This window comes from Geotrypetes seraphini, chromosome 5 (genome assembly GCF_902459505.1).
Source record: "Geotrypetes seraphini chromosome 5, aGeoSer1.1, whole genome shotgun sequence".
Lineage (NCBI taxonomy): Eukaryota > Metazoa > Chordata > Amphibia > Gymnophiona > Dermophiidae > Geotrypetes > Geotrypetes seraphini.
This window is the reverse complement of record NC_047088.1, coordinates 63,134,509-63,151,988: the sequence shown is the minus strand read 5'-3', so window position 1 is coordinate 63,151,988 and position 17,480 is coordinate 63,134,509. Positions and strand designations below refer to the sequence as shown.

At 42.3% G+C, this 17,480-nt stretch overlaps 1 protein-coding gene and 1 non-coding gene across 4 annotated transcripts in view; both read right to left on the bottom strand.

Moving 5' to 3' along the window:
* The window catches only part of LOC117361646 (H/ACA ribonucleoprotein complex subunit DKC1-like), a 91,561-nt gene that overhangs the window by 39,485 nt on the left and 34,596 nt on the right, over positions 1–17,480 (bottom strand). For all 3 annotated transcript variants that reach the window (XM_033947273.1, XM_033947275.1, XM_033947274.1), the window contains 3 exons: positions 12,530–12,660; positions 10,374–10,517; positions 5,399–5,519 (listed from right to left, as the gene is read on the bottom strand). In XM_033947273.1, coding sequence (XP_033803164.1) covers positions 5,399–5,519; positions 10,374–10,517; positions 12,530–12,660 — 396 coding nt within the window. The remainder of the gene's footprint in view (positions 1–5,398; positions 5,520–10,373; positions 10,518–12,529; positions 12,661–17,480) is intronic.
* On the bottom strand, positions 12,348–12,477 carry LOC117361695. Its single transcript, XR_004539729.1, has one exon. It is a non-coding gene; the product is annotated as a small nucleolar RNA SNORA36 family (small nucleolar RNA).

Below are 17,480 nucleotides of genomic sequence, written 5' to 3'. Positions count from 1 at the left end.
GGAGGCTCAGGGGAGATATGATAGAGACCTTCAGGATCATGAGGGGCATAAAGAGGGTGGATAGGGACAGATTCTTCAGGCTGAAGGGGACAACAGGTACGAGGGGGCATTCGGAGAAACTGAAGGGAGATAGGTTCAAAACAAATGCAAGGAAGTTTTTTTTCACCCAAAGGGTCGTGGACACCTGGAATGCGCTACCGGAGGAAGTGATCAGGCAGAGTACGGTACAGGGATTCAAACAGGGATTGGACGGATTCCTGAGGGATAAAGGGATCGTGGGATACTGAGAGAGGTGCTGGGATGTAACACAGGTATAGAAAGCTAACCAGGTAATAAGTATAGAAACCCAACCAGGTCGTGCATGTGCAAGACCAGAGGGTTAGGACTTCGATGGGAAGATAGGACTCAATGGGAAACCAAGGTGGCAAGGGGGCCCCTTCTGGTGATTCAGACAGGTCGTGACCTGTTTGGGCCGCCGCTGGAGCGGACTGCTGGGCAGGATGGACCTATGGTCTGACCCGGTGGAGGCACTGCTTATGTTCTTATCTATCATCCTACATATGCACACGTTAATATCAAATCAATCAACCTATGTATACACATATAGTACTAGGCCAACCATTTCAACTACTTGATTTTAGAAAATTATTGAAGACCCAATTATTTAATAAATTTGTATCCTAATGCATTCTGTTGTCTTTTAAAATTTTATGCATTTCTCATGTTTTACTATCTGATGTATTTCCATTTTTAAATTGTATACTTCGCTGTATGTTCCGTTTTACTTGTTGTGAACCGCCTAGAACCATTCCTGGTCAGGAGGTATATAAAAAATAAAATTATTATTAAGTACAATATATTTACACACATCTTAAGAAGGTTGGCCATTTCAACTAAGTATAATCTATTTACAAGCATCCTAGGCAATTCTAGCTTCCTCTCTCTGTCAACTTCATTTTCAGTTGAAGTAGTGTGAGAAAAGGACAGTCTTTATCCCTTTCTTGAACTTCCTGGTGTCCTTTACTAGCTTTAATTCTTTTAGTAGGGCTTCCACCACATTAGGATCATTACTGAGAATATTCTTACTCTGGTGCTTTTGTATTTGATGTCTTTGAAAGAGGGTATTTGTAGTAGTGACTCTTGGCTTGAGCGTAGGGGTGTATGGTTATGTAGTCTGGTTGCTAGGTATTGTGGTTCTGAGAGATGAACAGTTTAGTGTGTCAGCAATAAGATCTTGAATTTCACCTTGCTCACAATCGGGAGCCAGTATAGTTGTTTCATTAGCGGGGTGGCACTCGTCTGTCTTGATTTTCCTAGCAAAAACCTTGCTGCTACTACTACTACTACTACTAATCTCTATATCAGGGGTGCCCAACACGTCGATCGCGATCGACAGGTCGCTCGCTCAGGCGACCCCAGTCGATCGCAGAGCGGGTTCCCTTCTTCCCTTCTCTTTTTTCCCCTCCTGACTGGCCTGCTCCTGAATTCTGCTGCTGCCTCCGCTGCTCAACATTAAAAAAAAAAAAACCGGCTTGGAGAATTTATGCTCCGGGGGCTAACGTGTGCTTGTACCGGCTTCCCTTCTCTTCCCTCTGAAACCGGAAGTTATGTCCGGGGGGGGGGAGGGGGAAAGAGAGAAGGGAAGCCGGCACGCACATGTTAGAGCCCCATTCGCGGGCTAAAGCGGAAGACAGGTCAGTGAAGCTTGCGATTTGCTCTTCTTGCTGCCAGGTCCTGCCTACTTTCTGTTTCCTCAAAGGCAGGACCCGGCAGCATTTCTCCCAATAGGTCGATCTTGGGCCGATCAGCCTTCCTCTCCCCGACATCAATTCTGCCGTCGGAGAGGAAGTTCTGGCCAGCGGAACTTCCTCTCCGACGGCAAAATTGACGTCGGGGAGAGGAATGCTGGTGGGCCTGAAGCAAGGAGAGCTTGGCCGGCGGCCGGCGGCTTTGTGGGCCTGTTATCCAATGGCAGTGGCTTGGGGGAGGGCAGGGAGGGAGAAAGAGGGCAGGCAGGGAGACAGAAGGAAAGAAGAGAAACAGAAAAAAAGAAAGGGGGCATGAAGAGAGAAAGAGAGGGCAGGGAGAGAAGAAGAAAACATTGGGGAAGGGGAATGAGGTCAGGAGGAGAGGAAGCATACAGGCTAAAAGAAGGGAAGAAAGATTGGATGCACAGTCAAAAGAAGAAAGTGCAACCAGAGACTCATGAAATCACCAGACAAGGTAGGAAAAATGATTTTATTTTAAATTTAGTGATCAAAATGTGTCTGAATTTATATCTGCTCTCTATATTTTACAATATGGTCCTCTTTTACTAAACCGCAATAGAGGTTTTTAGCGCAGGGAGCCTATGAACGTCGAGAGCAGCGCTGGGCATTCAGCACAGCTCCCTGCGCTAAAAACTGCTATCGTGGTTTAGTAAAAAGGGAGGGGGTGGGTATTTGTCTATTTTTGTATGGTTGTTACTGAGGTGACAGTGCATAGAGTCATCTGCTTTGACCTCTTTGAAAAAATCCCGGAATAGGAATGATAATTAACAATTCTATGCGTACAGTGTGCGTTGTGTTTTTTTTTTAATTTTATTGTTGGTAGATCATTTTGACTTGGTCATTTTAAAAGTAGCTCGCAAGCCCAAAAAGTGTGGGCACCCCTGCTCTATATCATAAAAACATAAGAATTGTTAAACTGGGACAGATCAAAGGTCCATCAAGCCCAGTATCCTTTTTCCAACAGTGGTTAAACCAGGCCACAAGTACCTAGCTAGATCCCAAGTAGTAAACAGATTTTATGCTGCTTATCCTAGGAATAAGCAGTGGATTTCTCAATAATGCCCTATGGACTTCTCTTTTAGGAAATTATCAAAACCTTTTCAAGCCCCGCTAAGCTAACTGATTTCATCGCATTCTCTGTCAATGGATTCCAGAGCTTAATTACACAATGTGTAAAGAAATATTTTCTATGGTTTGTTTTAAATCTACTATTTAGTAGTTTCATTGCATGCCCCCAAGTCCTAGTATTTTTGGAAAGAGTAAACAAGTGATTCACATCTACCCTTTCCACTCCATTCAGTATTTTATAGATTTGTCATATCACCCCTGAAAAGCAAAAACCAAAAACAACTGCAGACTATGTACAAGATGCAGGCACTGTTTATTTCAAACTCTAATGGTATATACAACCTTATTACCAACCGAGGTAGATAAGGTTTTGCAACAAACAGCATTAAAGGAAAAAACAAGTGCACTACACTCGTTCGGGCACTTTTATTTTTCCTTTAATGCTGTTTGTTGCAAAACCTTATCTACCACGGACCCCTGAGGAAGGTTTGTTGTCCGAAACACGGACCGTGTCGGGTCCCTCGGTTGGTAATAAGGTTGTATTAGAGTTTGAAATAAACAGTGCCTGCATCTTGTACATAGTCTGCAGTTGTTTTTGGTTTTTGCTTTTCGCTTGGTTTTGCTGCAGTTCCTGTTGGATTTTTCTCTTGTTTGTGGTTCCTTGTGCTTTTCCAACATATCACCCCTGAACCATCTCTTCTCCAAGCTGAAGAACCCTAGCTGCTTTAGCCTTCCTCATAGGGAATTTGTCCAGTCCCTTTTATCATTTTTGCCACCCTTCTCTGCACCTTTTCTAATTCAGCTAAATCTTTGTTGAGGTATGGCGACCAGACTGCACACAGTATTCAAGGTGCGGCCTTACCACAAAATGATACAAGGGCATTATAACATTTTCATCTTTGCTTTCCAACCCTTTCCTGATAATTCCTAACAATCTATTTGCTTTCTTAGCTGTCGCTGTACATTGAACTGAGGGTTTCTACATATCCTCAACAATGACACTTAGATCCTTTTCCTGGGCAGTGACTCCTAACATAGACCCCTGTATCACATAGCTATATAATTCAAGTTCCTCTTTCCCACATACATCACTTTGCACTTGCTCACATTAATTATCATCTGCCATTTTGACGCCAGTCTCACAAAGTCCTCTTGCAATTTTTCACAATCCTTTTGTGACTGAACAACTTTGTGTCATTAGAAAATTTCTCATCTCTACATCATTGATAAATGTGTTAAAAAGCAGCGGTCCCAGCACAGACCCTTGAGGAATGCCACTATTTAACTTTCCCTATTCAGAATATTGACCATTTAAACCTACTCTCTGTTTTCTGTCTTTCAACCAGTTCTTAATCCATAATAGGATATTACCTCCTATCCCATGACTTTCTAATTTCCTCAGAAGTCTTTCATGAGGTACTTTGTCAAATGCCTTTTGAAAATCCAAATACACAATGCCAACCAGTTCATCTTTATCCACATGTTCATTCACCCCTTCAAAGAAATGCAGTAGATTGGTGAAGCAAGATTTTCCTTGACTAAATCCATGTTGGTTTTCTCTCATTAATCCATGATTATTTATATGTTCTGTCATTTTGTTATTTAAAATAATCTCTACCATTTTGCTCAGCATCAACATCAGACTCACTAGTCTATAATTTCCCGATCACCTCTGAAACCCTTTTTAAAAATCGGCATTATGTTTTCCACCCTCCAGACTCCTGGTACTATGCTGGATTTTAGAGAAAAATTGCAAATTACTATTCTATAAACAGTGCTTAAAGCTAGGTACAGTTTAAGCAAACACCGATGCCAGCAGCCATGATTCTCCCATTTCCGTGTTCTTTTTGACACTGGCTTCAAATTAAGTTGTGCATACTCAAACTTGTATGCGCAACTCAAAGCACCATTTATAGAATTCAGAGGATTGTTCACTCTTATATATTATCACAGTCACATATGAAAGGGGAGCAGTCGAGTCTGTGGACCGCAGTGTATTTTGTTAGATAGTATTCACACTAGACTTGTTGATCCCTCAAGGTATGTAATCAGATTCCATCACTGATCTTTGTTAAGAGGCCTTATCACAGCTGCATTCTATACAGCCTTCCCAGTCCTTGTATATAATCCCGAGATGCCAACAGCACACAGCAAAACCCTGTTACAGGAGCCATCCAGAGGCTGAAGGAAAAACAAATGCCAGAAACTGGAATCCATATGTCACTGGAGCAGTGTAGCTGCACCGAGAATGGATAAAATGCATCATCATATCGTACAAAGGGAAGAAAGCAACAGTAAAAGCAAAATGTATCTGCTGACTTCTTTGTTTCTAACTTTCAAAAATACACCTAAAACTTTTCACTTATACACCCATGATGCACTGCAAACATACGTCAACTCATAACACATGGAGAGGAAACTTACTGAATTATTTGTGGGAAAGCTTCTGCAAACTCAACCTTTATACCCTTATCTCCCACTAAATCTAAGATTTGGAAAGAAATAAATTAAAGCCATGCAACAAAAGCTCACATCATCTACTTAAAAAATGGGCCCCTTACCAATACAGATAGCCTCCCCTTTGGTTGTGATAATCACAATTTCCTCATCGACTTCGATGCCATCCTCATATTGAAGTACACCTGGAAGCATGACATTAGCACCATAGCAGATCGCATTCACCTAAAAAGGCATTGAAACAGAAACCTTCTCAATATGTCGCCCTCCAGACTGCAAGAGCAAAACTATGTTCAAAAGAATTGCAGGTAATTCTGCATGAACAGAAGATACAGCCTGGCTGAACCTTCAGCACAGGGCGATAGATATAAGTCTCGTCATATAATCTAGCTCTGAATGATACAACATTTCATGGCAACTAACAGATGCTTAATAGAAAAATTGCACTTTAAATAAATGTTGAAAAACTTTGGTTAAGCTCAGTAATCCCTCAGAGATGACCCTCTAGTGGCGTGACATTCTATCAGACCCTTTATAATTCTATACTAAGCTTCATGGTGATTGTCTTAAATATAAGAGGACAGAGAGAAGCTGATGTGTCCACACATTTCTTTCAGAACTTACCCATTGAATTTAAAGAGGGGGAAAAAGTGGAGGTGTGGGAAGGAAGACAAAGGATCTATTATATTCAACAAAGAAAGAACAGTCAACCAAAATGAAATAAACAAGCTCATCTTATTCTATTGCAAAATTTAGAGTCAATTGGGGATGGCTAGTACAGTTTTGTCATGGTTCTCCTATCTTGCCAACAAGTATATGCAGGTTTGTATCAATGATTCATACTCCATGGTTTATCCAGTGACAACTAGTATGCCCTAAGGCTCTGCCCTGTTGACTTTAGTATTCAGCCTATTAGGTACCTCTGTCATTAGATATTGCATGGTCTCCATATGTAATACCAGATTTATGCTGAAGATATACAATAGGTTTATTTTTTTCTTCTGATTGTTCTGCTGATGCAGTTTGTAAGCTGAATGCATGTCTTCATGCACTTGCTGCTTGATCTAGTTTTCTAGTACTGCTTCTTATTTTTGATCTAATTGTCACCTTGTTAAAGGCAAGAGACTTCTTAGTGATTTATCTATGTTTTAAGATCTGTCTAGGAGACTGAGGACTTTATTCAAAGTATGAGGGGTGTTCAATAATTTATCTACCTGAGTATGAAAGAAAGTAGCAAGTGTATTGAAACAAGTCTGTGCATGTTGAGACATGTCTCAAAGTTACTCATGCACAGTTGCGACTCAGTGCAAATCTAACATTCCAAGAGACAGGAAGTCAGGAGAGTCCCCGTGCAAATCAAGTGAGAAACTGCTAGATTTGGAGTACTGTTCAGTGATAAATTTCTCACAAGAGAAAGGAAAAAGCCCAAGGAGATCCATTAACACATGACTGCAGTTTATGGCGAGTATGCCCCATCATCCCACAAAGTAAAATTTTGGAGCAAGCAGTTTAAGTGGAGTAGAGACAGCCTGGACAGCCTGTGGAAACAACTTCCACAGAAATATGCAAGAAAGTTGAGGATTTAATTTTGTCAGACAGACAAATTAAGGTTTCCCGAATAGATGAAGAAATTAGCATTTCAGCAGGTAAAGTTTTGAAAATAATTCATGAAAAGTTGGGCACATCCAAGGTTACTGCAAGATGGCATCAGAATTCTTGGAACCTATGTCAGAAGGCCACAAGGCTCCAGAGCTGTGAGGAGAATTTGGAGATGCTCCGTGAAGATCAAGTGATTTTTTTTTTTCATCATTTGGTGAATGGAGATGAGATCCTGAGTAGAGAATGACACGGTGGCGGTTACCCGCGGCTAGGCGCGTTTAGCCGCGGGTATCCCGCCAAAACGGGGAAAGAAAACTAGCAGTCGCTGCGGGGACTGGGACAAGGCCATTCACCGCCCCGTGGAGTGGTGAATGGTCTTGTCTCTGCAGTGAGGCATCAAGGATCGTGCGGTCCCCGCAGCCTCTGCCTGCCCAATCAATCGTTAAATCAGCTTCCTCTCTCCACCTCACCTTAGTTTGCCGGCTTTCTTTTTCGGCGACCGGCACGCGCGGCTGCTCAGTGTTCAATCTCAACCAGAAACAGGAAGTTGCAGCAGAGCAGAAGATTGAACTCTGAGCAGCTGCGCGTGCGCGGCTCTTTGAAAGTGTGCGGGTCGCCGAAAAAGAAAGCCGGCAAACTAAGGTGAAGTGGAGGGAGAGAGCTGGCTAAACGCTACGATCGGGCGGGTGGGCGCTTGTTCCGTAGCCAGATCTTCCCACTCTCTTTGCTCCCCACTCTAGTAAAACAACCAAACTTCAGAGACAGCCTTCTATTGAACTCCCCAGTGCTGCCGATGCTGTGGCCAATAAGAAGAGACAGGTGATGCCGCTTCTCTTTCCGGTACTAAAGCTACACCCTGGAAGGTAAAGCTACTGTTTATTTCCTCTTATGCACACCCTCATACACCAAGATTACATCCAGGACCAGCTGAAGGGTATCTGACACCCTTCCTCCCATACTAGCGCTCTGCAATAGGGCAACGTGCAGAGAGACTGTTAGTAGTCCGAAAGGCACATCTCCACTACCCAAAGAATCTACAGGAAATGCCCGAGCAGCTCAATAAGCCAACTCGAAGAGTAGCCCAGGAAGACAGAAGTCATAATGCAAGCACATTCTATTCTCCCACTAATCTTCCTTGTGACCCAGGCACGACACTTTAACTATGTCACAATATCACATTATATAGGGTTACAGTTAAGGTAGAAAAAAAATTCTATTTATTTATTTATTTTTTGCTTTAGGATAAAGTAGTATATTAGTTGTGTTGATAAAAATTTATAAACAAAGCCCTGCCAGCTGAACATCTCTTTCTCTAGTTCAGCAGCAGGAACTTGATTTATAAGAAAGGAATAATCTAAATATTGCAGTACTAAGGCTTATATGGATGCTGTGGGGATGGTGACGGGGCGGTGAATGGGATGGCAGTGGCGGTGACGGGGCGGTAAAAGGGATGGTGGTGACGGGGCGGTGCAGAGGATGGTGGGCCGGGGACGGTGCAGTGACGGGGACAAATTTTTTCCCCGTGTCATTCTCTAATTCTGAGTTTCAAATGGAGTCAATGCAGTGGAAGTAGAAGTTATCCCCCACCCCCAAAAAGTTCAAGACAGAAAATTCTGCAGGCAAAGTAATGGTAATTGTCTCCTGGGATGATGCAGTACTTCTTGTTTTTGGAATTCATGCCACACAAAAGACTATCATAACTGGGGAGAGTTACGCCAACACAATGACACAATGATCATTTTGCAGGAGTCAATCAAGCAGAAAAGACAAGGAAAACTTATAGCAGGTGTGCTGCTTTTTCACAACAATGCATTGGTGCACATGGCACAACAATCACAGGCTGCCATCTGAGAATGTGGGTTTGAGCAGCTGAATCATCTACCCTAGTCCTGATCTGGCTCCATATTATTTCCTGTTCTGAGTTTTGAAGATATCTCTCCATGGACAGCAGTTTTCAAGTGATGAAGATGTTAAGGAAGTTGTGACATCCTGGTTTGAAGGTCAAACAGAAGAATTCTTTTCAAAGGGATTAAAGTCATTGCAGGAAAAGTGGATGAAGTGTATGGAACTATCAGGGGGCCAGACTAGAAAATAAAACAAACATTTTTTGAACACTCTTCTTTCCTCTAATTCTATCTGCTCTTGATTATTGCAACATTATCTACTTAGCATCCTATAAGAAAACCTTAAATCGCATTCAAATAATACAGAATACGGCAGTGCGCTTGATCTTTGGATTAAAAAAATATGATCATATGAGCACCTTTTATCGGCAACTGCACTGGTTGCCATTTGAAGCGTGAATTCTCTTTGAATTTAGCTGCACTTGCTTTAAAGCTCTTTTTAGTCTGACTCCAGGATACCTATCCTCCCAATTTAAAGTATACAAGTCAAATAAAAATACTCACAATGTCTGTATGTTTATGTTCCCATCTACAAAATCTTGTCGCTATAGAAGATTCTTAGATAAGACTTTCACTTTCCAGTTAGGAAAAATGAATTCCTAGTTAAGTCTTCTGATTTCTCAAACGCAATCATATAAGGCCTTTAGAAAGTTACTAAAAACCTATTTGTTTGATAAATTTATATTATGATTATTCTCTTGACTTGTTTACATGTATGCTTCACTGATTGTACAGTCCTTCTTGATTGTTAACCGCCCGGTATTCATGGTTGGGCGGTATACAAGAATAAAGCTTATTATTATTCCTACTGAGGTAAATTATTGAACGCCCCTCATAACATACAAATATATAGATAACTCTATATTTTGGTTTTAATTTTTAGATTGTGTACATCTGATGCCGCTTAGCCAAAACATGGACACATCAGGTTTTATTGTACAAGGTCCTTGGTTTTGTATATTATACAATTTTAACAACTGGAACACTCTTCTGGGGGAAAACACCCTCCAGGGATTCAGGACAGGGTTGGACAGGTTCCTGTTAAACTGGAACGTATGCAGGTGAGGCTGGACTCATTTAGAACACTGGTCTTTGACCTAGGGGCCGCCGCGTGAGCAGACTGCTGAGCAAGATGGACCACTGGTTTGATCCAGCAGCGGCAATTCTTATGTTCGTTATTAAAAACAGAGCTGGATTCATTAGGATAATATATGACATTAATAAGGTTCTAATCTCAAAGGGCATGTACACTTTTATGCCAACCAGATATAGTATTTATATATGAAAAAGAATATGATAGATGACATTAGTCAAACATTAAAGGTCAAAAGCTGTTAGGTGGCACATGCCAGCTCAAAAAAGTCTAATGTACTCTGGTCCTAACCAGCAACTTCCTACTGTAAACAGCAAAATCCACAACTCATGACAACCTAGACATGGTTGTGCAAGATGTATATACTTCTTGAATCATCTGTTTAACACCCATAGAAACCTACAACAACTTCAAAATCTACATGAATTCACCACTCCAAAAGAATCTGGTCCATAAAAGGGAAAGGGGAAATGCTCATCTCACCGCACTATCTTTCATAACGATGCGTTTGTGGGATGTAAGAAGTTTCTCCAATGGGTAAATAACCCGTCGCAAGTACATCTCGTCCTTCTCTTTTTCATACTGCCACTGTGCATCTAGCACATCGTGCATGGTCACCATATTGTCCTGCAAAATGCAAGAGCTGCATGAGGTTTAGATGCTTTGACAAACAAGCAATTGAAACCATGCACAAGAACCCAAAGATTGAGTTCTCAAGCAGCACGGGTAAACCTCCATATACACAGCCAAAAGATGTTCTCATCCAAGAGCTGCTAAGCTAAATGAGCAAAAATACTTAACTTTTAAGCCATAGAGTAAGAAGACAGAATGAAAGTGAACAAGAGATTCAGAAAGGATGTAAACGTTTATTAGGACTACATGATCTAAGTGTGATGTTTAGATCTACATATTGTTTTTAGTAGGGATGTGCATTTATATTAACATCATAATTGTTTAATAAATTTAACAAGGATCCTTTAATTTAATATCAATTAACATTTTTAATGCCCCCTTGGTTTCCTTAAATAAGCTCTCCATAAGGTAGCTGGTTGTGATAGCATTTCTCTTGTGCTGCCTGAAGCTGATCCAGAAGCCTTCCCTTGATGCAACACCCTACTTTACCTTCATAGAATATGGCAGAATGAAGGCTTCCAGGTTAGCTGCAGGCAGCATGATGATGATGATGTGACCCTATGAAGATCTTAAAGGCTTTTTAAGGCTTAAAGGTGTCATATCTGCCTCTGTTTTTAAATGTTTTGTCTTGTTTAGCTTATAGACCTCAGTGGTACCACCTGTATGCTACTAAACTTTTAAATCATACAGCATTCAGGCACCCATAGTTGTCATCGGCCTCAATGGATGTATACTTTAAATATTTTTAAATACTTTATTTTAAATAATTAAATAGATAAATATAAATACTCAGCTTCATCTACGCGGGTGGGGGTAGGCACTCCGACATAGATCTATGTTTCGCCCCAAAGGGCTTTATCAAGGAAATCCCCCTTAAATCAAGCGGTTCATGTTCCCCGCGTTTGCAGATTTAGCCAGGAACGCAGGGAACATGAGCCGCTTGATTTAAGGGGGATTTCCTTGATAAAGCCCTTTGGGGTGAAACATAGATCTATGTTGGAGTGCCTACCCCCACCCGCGTAGATGAAGATGAGTATTTATATTTTATCTATTTAATTATTTAAAAATATTTAAAATATACATCCATTGATGCCGATGACGACTATGGGTGCCTGAACGCTGTATGATCTAAAAGTTTAGTGGCATACGGGTGGTACTACTGAGGTCTATAAGCTAAACAAGACAAAACAAGTCAATTTAGGACTCTATATGTGTTATATAGTGTTAATGTAAAGTGGAGTCTAGAGAATATAACTGAGCTGATTGTTTTTCTGTTTTTAAATGTGCAGGATGAAAATTTCAGAACCTTTAGAAGCATATCTGGGCATACACTGCTTCACAAAAATAGGAACGAGGTGGATTACTTGTGCCTAATTCAAAGTTTTGGACCAAACAGCCATCAGCAACTAGGAAACTTGGGGGAAAGCACAGATAACCAGAGGATGATTTATTTGTGCCCCTTGAAGCAGCTTATTTTATCTCATAATTCTCTGTCTGATAGACAAGCGTTTTGTCTAAAGAACTGACATTTTAAAAGAGCAATTTTCAAAGGGATTTCTACCAAAAAAATAGTGTGTGGGGGATATTATCACTACACAAAATTTTTCAAAGGCTCCCCCCCAAAAAAGATGCACATACATGACTTTATTCTGCATACTATGTTCAAATAATCGTACAATTAAATTTTTTAATATCATGATTTTGATTAAAATTTGTAATCAATGCTACCCCTAGTTTTTAGTGCTCATCTTAGCTAACAGGATGAAAAACTGCTGGTTCCAACCTTCTAATCTCCAGTGTCTGTTATGTTAATAAGTGCAAGGTTTGTATGGGCTGAGAGATTAATGATATTTAATACCCTGTGTCTTTGACCTTACCCAGCCCATTTTGCTATCCCAAAGTTTAATTACCAGAACAGGGGAAGCCACCCTGAACTGAACTCAACACTTTGGGGTAAGACAACAAAGACAGGAAAAAAAGGGGGATGGGGAAGGAACAAAGAATACCTTCTCTGTCAGGATTCCAGAGCGTACCCGCCGCAGCTCCTTCACATGCCCGCCAACGCCCAGCAACAGGCCTACATGTGTACAGAGTGTCCGGATATAGGTGCCTGCCTCGCAACTTACCCAAAAAATACCTGCAGCATATACAAAGAATAAGGCAAGAGAACCTATGAACAAACACTCCCACAATGTAACAAGCCAGCAGTAAATAAATGACAAACTGCACTTTTACAGGTGAAAAATACTAACCTCCTTGAACTGAGAATATATATATATATATATATATATATAGATAGATAGATAGTAACATAGTAGATGATGGCAAATAAAGACCCGAATGGTCCATCCAGTCTGCCCAACCTGATTCAATTTAAATTTTCAAATTTTTTCTTCTTAGCTATTTCTGGGCAAGAATCCAAAGCTCTACCCGGTACTGTGCTTGGGTTCCTACTGCCGAAATCTCCATTAAAATCTACTCCAGCCCATCTACCCCAGCCATTGAAGCCCTCCCCTGCCCATCCTCCACCAAATGGCCATATACAGACACAGACCATGCAAGTCTGCCCAGTACTGGCCTTAGTTCAATTTTTAATATTATTTTCTGATTCTAGATCCTCTGTGTTCATCCCACGCTTCTTTGAACTCAGTCACAGAGGAGTCTCTAGCGAAGAACATCCAGAAAGGAGATAAATCCATCTTCAGGTATATCAGTGACAGAAATAAAAACTCAGGCGGGATAGTACGTCTTAGGAAACCAGACGGAGACTATGTAGAAGCGGACTCGGAAAAAGCCCAACCGTTAAATGAATACTTCTGCTCAGTCTTCACCCGCGAGGCGCCAGGACTCGGCCCTCAGCTACAGACAAGGGTTGACGCAGATGACCCGTTTAGTAATTTCGAGTTTACACCCAGCGGTGTCTACTGCGAGCTGTCAAAGCTTAAGGTTAACAAGGCAATGGGGCCTGACAACCTACACCCCAGGGTGCTCAGGGAGTTGTGTGATGTCTTGGCGGAACCGCTATCGGCGCTCTTCAATCTCTCCCTTAGTACGGGTAACATCCCGTTGGACTGGAAGACGGCTAACGTCATTCCACTCCACAAGAAAGGCTCCAAGATGGAGACAGCAAACTACAGACCGGTGAGTCTCACATCAATAGTGTGCAAACTAATGGAAACTCTAATCAAATGCCAATTGGATACGATCCTGAACGAGGAGAATCTACGGGATCCTCATCAACATCGATTTACTAAGGGGAGATCCTGCCAATCCAACCTGATCAGTTTCTTTGACTGGGTGACGAGGAAGCTGGATGTTGGGGAGTCCCTGGACATCGTATACCTGGACTTCAGTAAAGCATTCGATAGTGTACCACACCGCAGGTTGCTGAGCAAGATGAGTTCTATAGGATTGGGCGACACATTGACGAAATGGGTTGGGAACTGGCTTGGAGGTAGACTTCAGAAGGTAGTGGTGAATGGCACCCCCTCCGAAATGACGGAGGTAATCAGTGAAGTGCCGCAGGGCTCGGTCCTGGGCCCGATCCTATTCAACATCTTTATAAGAGACTTGGCAGAAGGGCTGCAAGGTAAAATAACATTATTCGCCGATGACGCCAAACTAAGCAATGTAGTGGGCAAAAGCACAACAGACATAAATTCAATGTCAGACAACATGATGCACGACCTACTCCTACTGGAGCGCTGGTCTAGGTCCTGGCAACTCAGCTTCAATGCCAAAAAATGCAAAGTCATGCACCCGGGCAGCCAAAATCCATGCGAGACTTACACCCTTAAAGGCGAGATCCTAACAAGAACTGAAGCAGAATGAGACTTAGGGGTGATCGTCAGTGAGAACATGAAGATTGCCAATCAAGTGCAGCAAGCTTCATCCAAGGAAAGGCAAATCATAGGTTGCATACGCAGGAGTTTCGTCAGCCGTAAGCCTGAAGTCATTATGCCATTGTATAGATCCATGGTGAGGCCCCACCTGGAATACTGTGTGCAATTCTGGAGGCCGCATTACCGTAAGGATGTGCTGAGACTGGAGTCGGTCCAGAGAATGGCCACCCGGATGGTCTCGGGACTCAAGGATCTCCCGTACGAGGAACGGCTGGATAAGTTGCAGCTGTACTCACTCGAGGAACGCAGAGAGAGGGGTGACATGATCGAGACATTCAAGTATCTCACGGGCCGCATCAAGGTGGAAGAAGATATCTTCTTTTTCATGGGTCCCGCGGCAACAAGGGGGCATCCGTGGAAAATCAGGGGCGGGAAACTGCACGGGGACACCAGGAAATTCTTTTTCACTGAAAGGGTGGTTGATCGCTAGAATAGTCTTCCACTTCAGGTTATTGAGGCCAGCAGCGTGCCTGATTTTAAGGCCAAATGGGATAGACACGTGGGATCTATTCACAGAGAAAGGTAGGGGAGGGTCATTGGGGTGGGCAGACTAAATGGGCCATGGCCCTTATCTGCCGTCTATTTCTATGTTTCTATGTTACTCTCCACCACCTCTCTCGGGAGCTCATTCCAGGCATCCACCACCCTCTCCATAAAGTAGAATTTCCTAGCATTGCCTTTGAATCTACCACTCCTCAACCTCAAATTATGTCCTCTGGTTTTACCATTTTCCTTTTTCTGGAAAAGATTATGTTCTACGTTAATACCCTTCAAGTATTTGAACGTCTGAATCATATCTCCCCTGTCTCTCCTTTCCTCTAGGGTATACATATTCAGGGCTTCCAGTCTCTCCTCATACGTCTTCTGGCACAAGCCTCCTATCATTTTCGTCGTCCTCCTCTGGTGACAAGTTATACAGCTGGCTAATCCTCCCATTCAGTTTTTTTTCTTATGATTACAGGATAAACTTTACATTAGCTAAGAGTACTGTAAGAAGCTTGTAAATATTTAGGATATTAGTCTGGGGTACTTCTGTGGCTAATTTTCTGGTTTGCTCTTGAGATCATCTTAAAAGCAGAAAAAGAACACTAAATATTAGTAGTTTTTACAGAGAAGTCAGCAAAGCCAACAACAGAACATCTCCAATGATAGTTTACAATCTGATAATTTTAAATTTTTTTAAAAAATGATAGAAATTTCGCTTTAAATTGTGACATCACCTCAAGCAGCAGTAGGAGAACAATATTAAATTTTAATGCAAAATAAAAAATGAGACTTTGCTGCTGCTGTATGCATAGAAGTGGAAGTTTACTTGTATAAGCCCCAACACTGATAGTATTTTGAAGTTCTTCTATCTCAGGAAAAAACAAAAACAGTATTTTTCACTGGGCCACTAGGTCTACTTTCTGAACCCATTTAATACAGCTATATTTCAACAATATCAAGCAGTAAGGCCAATGGATTTTAGAAAACCAAAGAAATATTAGCATGATTGACCTATGAGAAGAGGCTAAAGAGGTTAGGATTCTTTAGCTTGGAGAAGAGAGACAGCCGAAAGGAGAAGATAGAGGTAAAAAAAAATGATGAGTGGAGTGGAAAATGGGTAGATAATTGTCTGTTTGTTTTCCAAGAGTATAAGAATGGAGAAACTAGGAGGTCCTTTTATCAAGCTGCAGTAGGGGTTTAACGCGCGTTATACCGCATGTTAAACCGCTTGCCACGCTAGCTGCTAACGCCTGCATTGAGCAGGCGTTAGTTTTTTAGCCGGCCGTGGGAGTTAGTGCGTGATGAAATGTCCGACGCGCTAACCCTGCTAGTGCGGCTTGATAAAAGGACCCCTAGGTCTTACCTGCTAATTTTCTTTCTTTTAATCCCTCCAGACTGGCACAGATGGATGGTTTATGCTCCTCTACCAACAAGTAGAGACTGAGAACACACTGAATTTTATCAGCAGTACAAGTGGTCTGTGCAGTCCCTCTTAGAATCAGTCTGCCAAATAGCCAAGCAGAACTAAACATTGCTAAATAAAACTGTAACAACACTCCGAACAGGAGTAACAATGAACATAGAGCAATACTGTTGGAAGATGCAGAGAAGCCCCTTCAGCAAAGGTCCCCACAGCTTGCCAGCTACGCCAGCTGAGCCAAAGTTGCTGTTCTTGTGATCTACCCGGCCTTAGAAAAATACTAGAACCCGCAGAAAAATTGCACTCTTCACACGAAAACCATAAGGACAGATAGGGTGGGGTGCTGTACTGGTCTGGAGAGTCTAAAAGAAAGAAAATTAACAGGTAAGAACCTAATTTCTTTTCTTTAGCACCTCTCCAGACCGGTACAGCTTCACTGATGGGATGTACCAAAGCAGTACCTATCATGGGTGGGGTCCCCAGAGGGCCGCCACCAGAACACGCTCACTGAACACCATGTCCCGACGCACCTGAACGTCCAAACAGTAGTGTCACACAAAGGAATGCAGATAAGACCAAATCGCAGCTTTACAGATATCCACTGGAGGCACAAGAAAAGACTCAGCCCAAGAAGCTACCTGACCCCGAATGGAATGAGGCTTGAGAAATTCCGGAACAGACTTCTTCTGAAGAAGATACCTGGAAGCGATAGTCTCCTTGATCCAGGGCACAACGGTAGACTTGGAAGCATTATCCCCCTTATGAGGACAAAAAGATGATCTGATTTCCGGAAATCCTGGGTCCGCTGAACACAGAAGCAAAGGACCAAACAGACATCCACCTTGTGCAATTGCCTCTGCTCCGAAGAGCCCTCCCGACAGCCCAACACATACGGCAGAAAGGAAAGAACAGGCCGCAGTACAACATGCTCCCTAGGAAACTAAAGGCAGGGAGGCCTACAAGAAAAAGCCTGCAGCTTAGAAACGCGTCTCACAGAAGTAATAGCCACCAAAAAGACCGCTGCAAGAGTAAGGTCCTTGAATGAGCAGGAACCTAGGGGCTCAAAAGGAGGGCGCACAAGCACAGACAGGATCAGATTGAAATCCCCAGCTGGAACAGAAGGATGCACCGGAGGCTGAAGCATTTTGG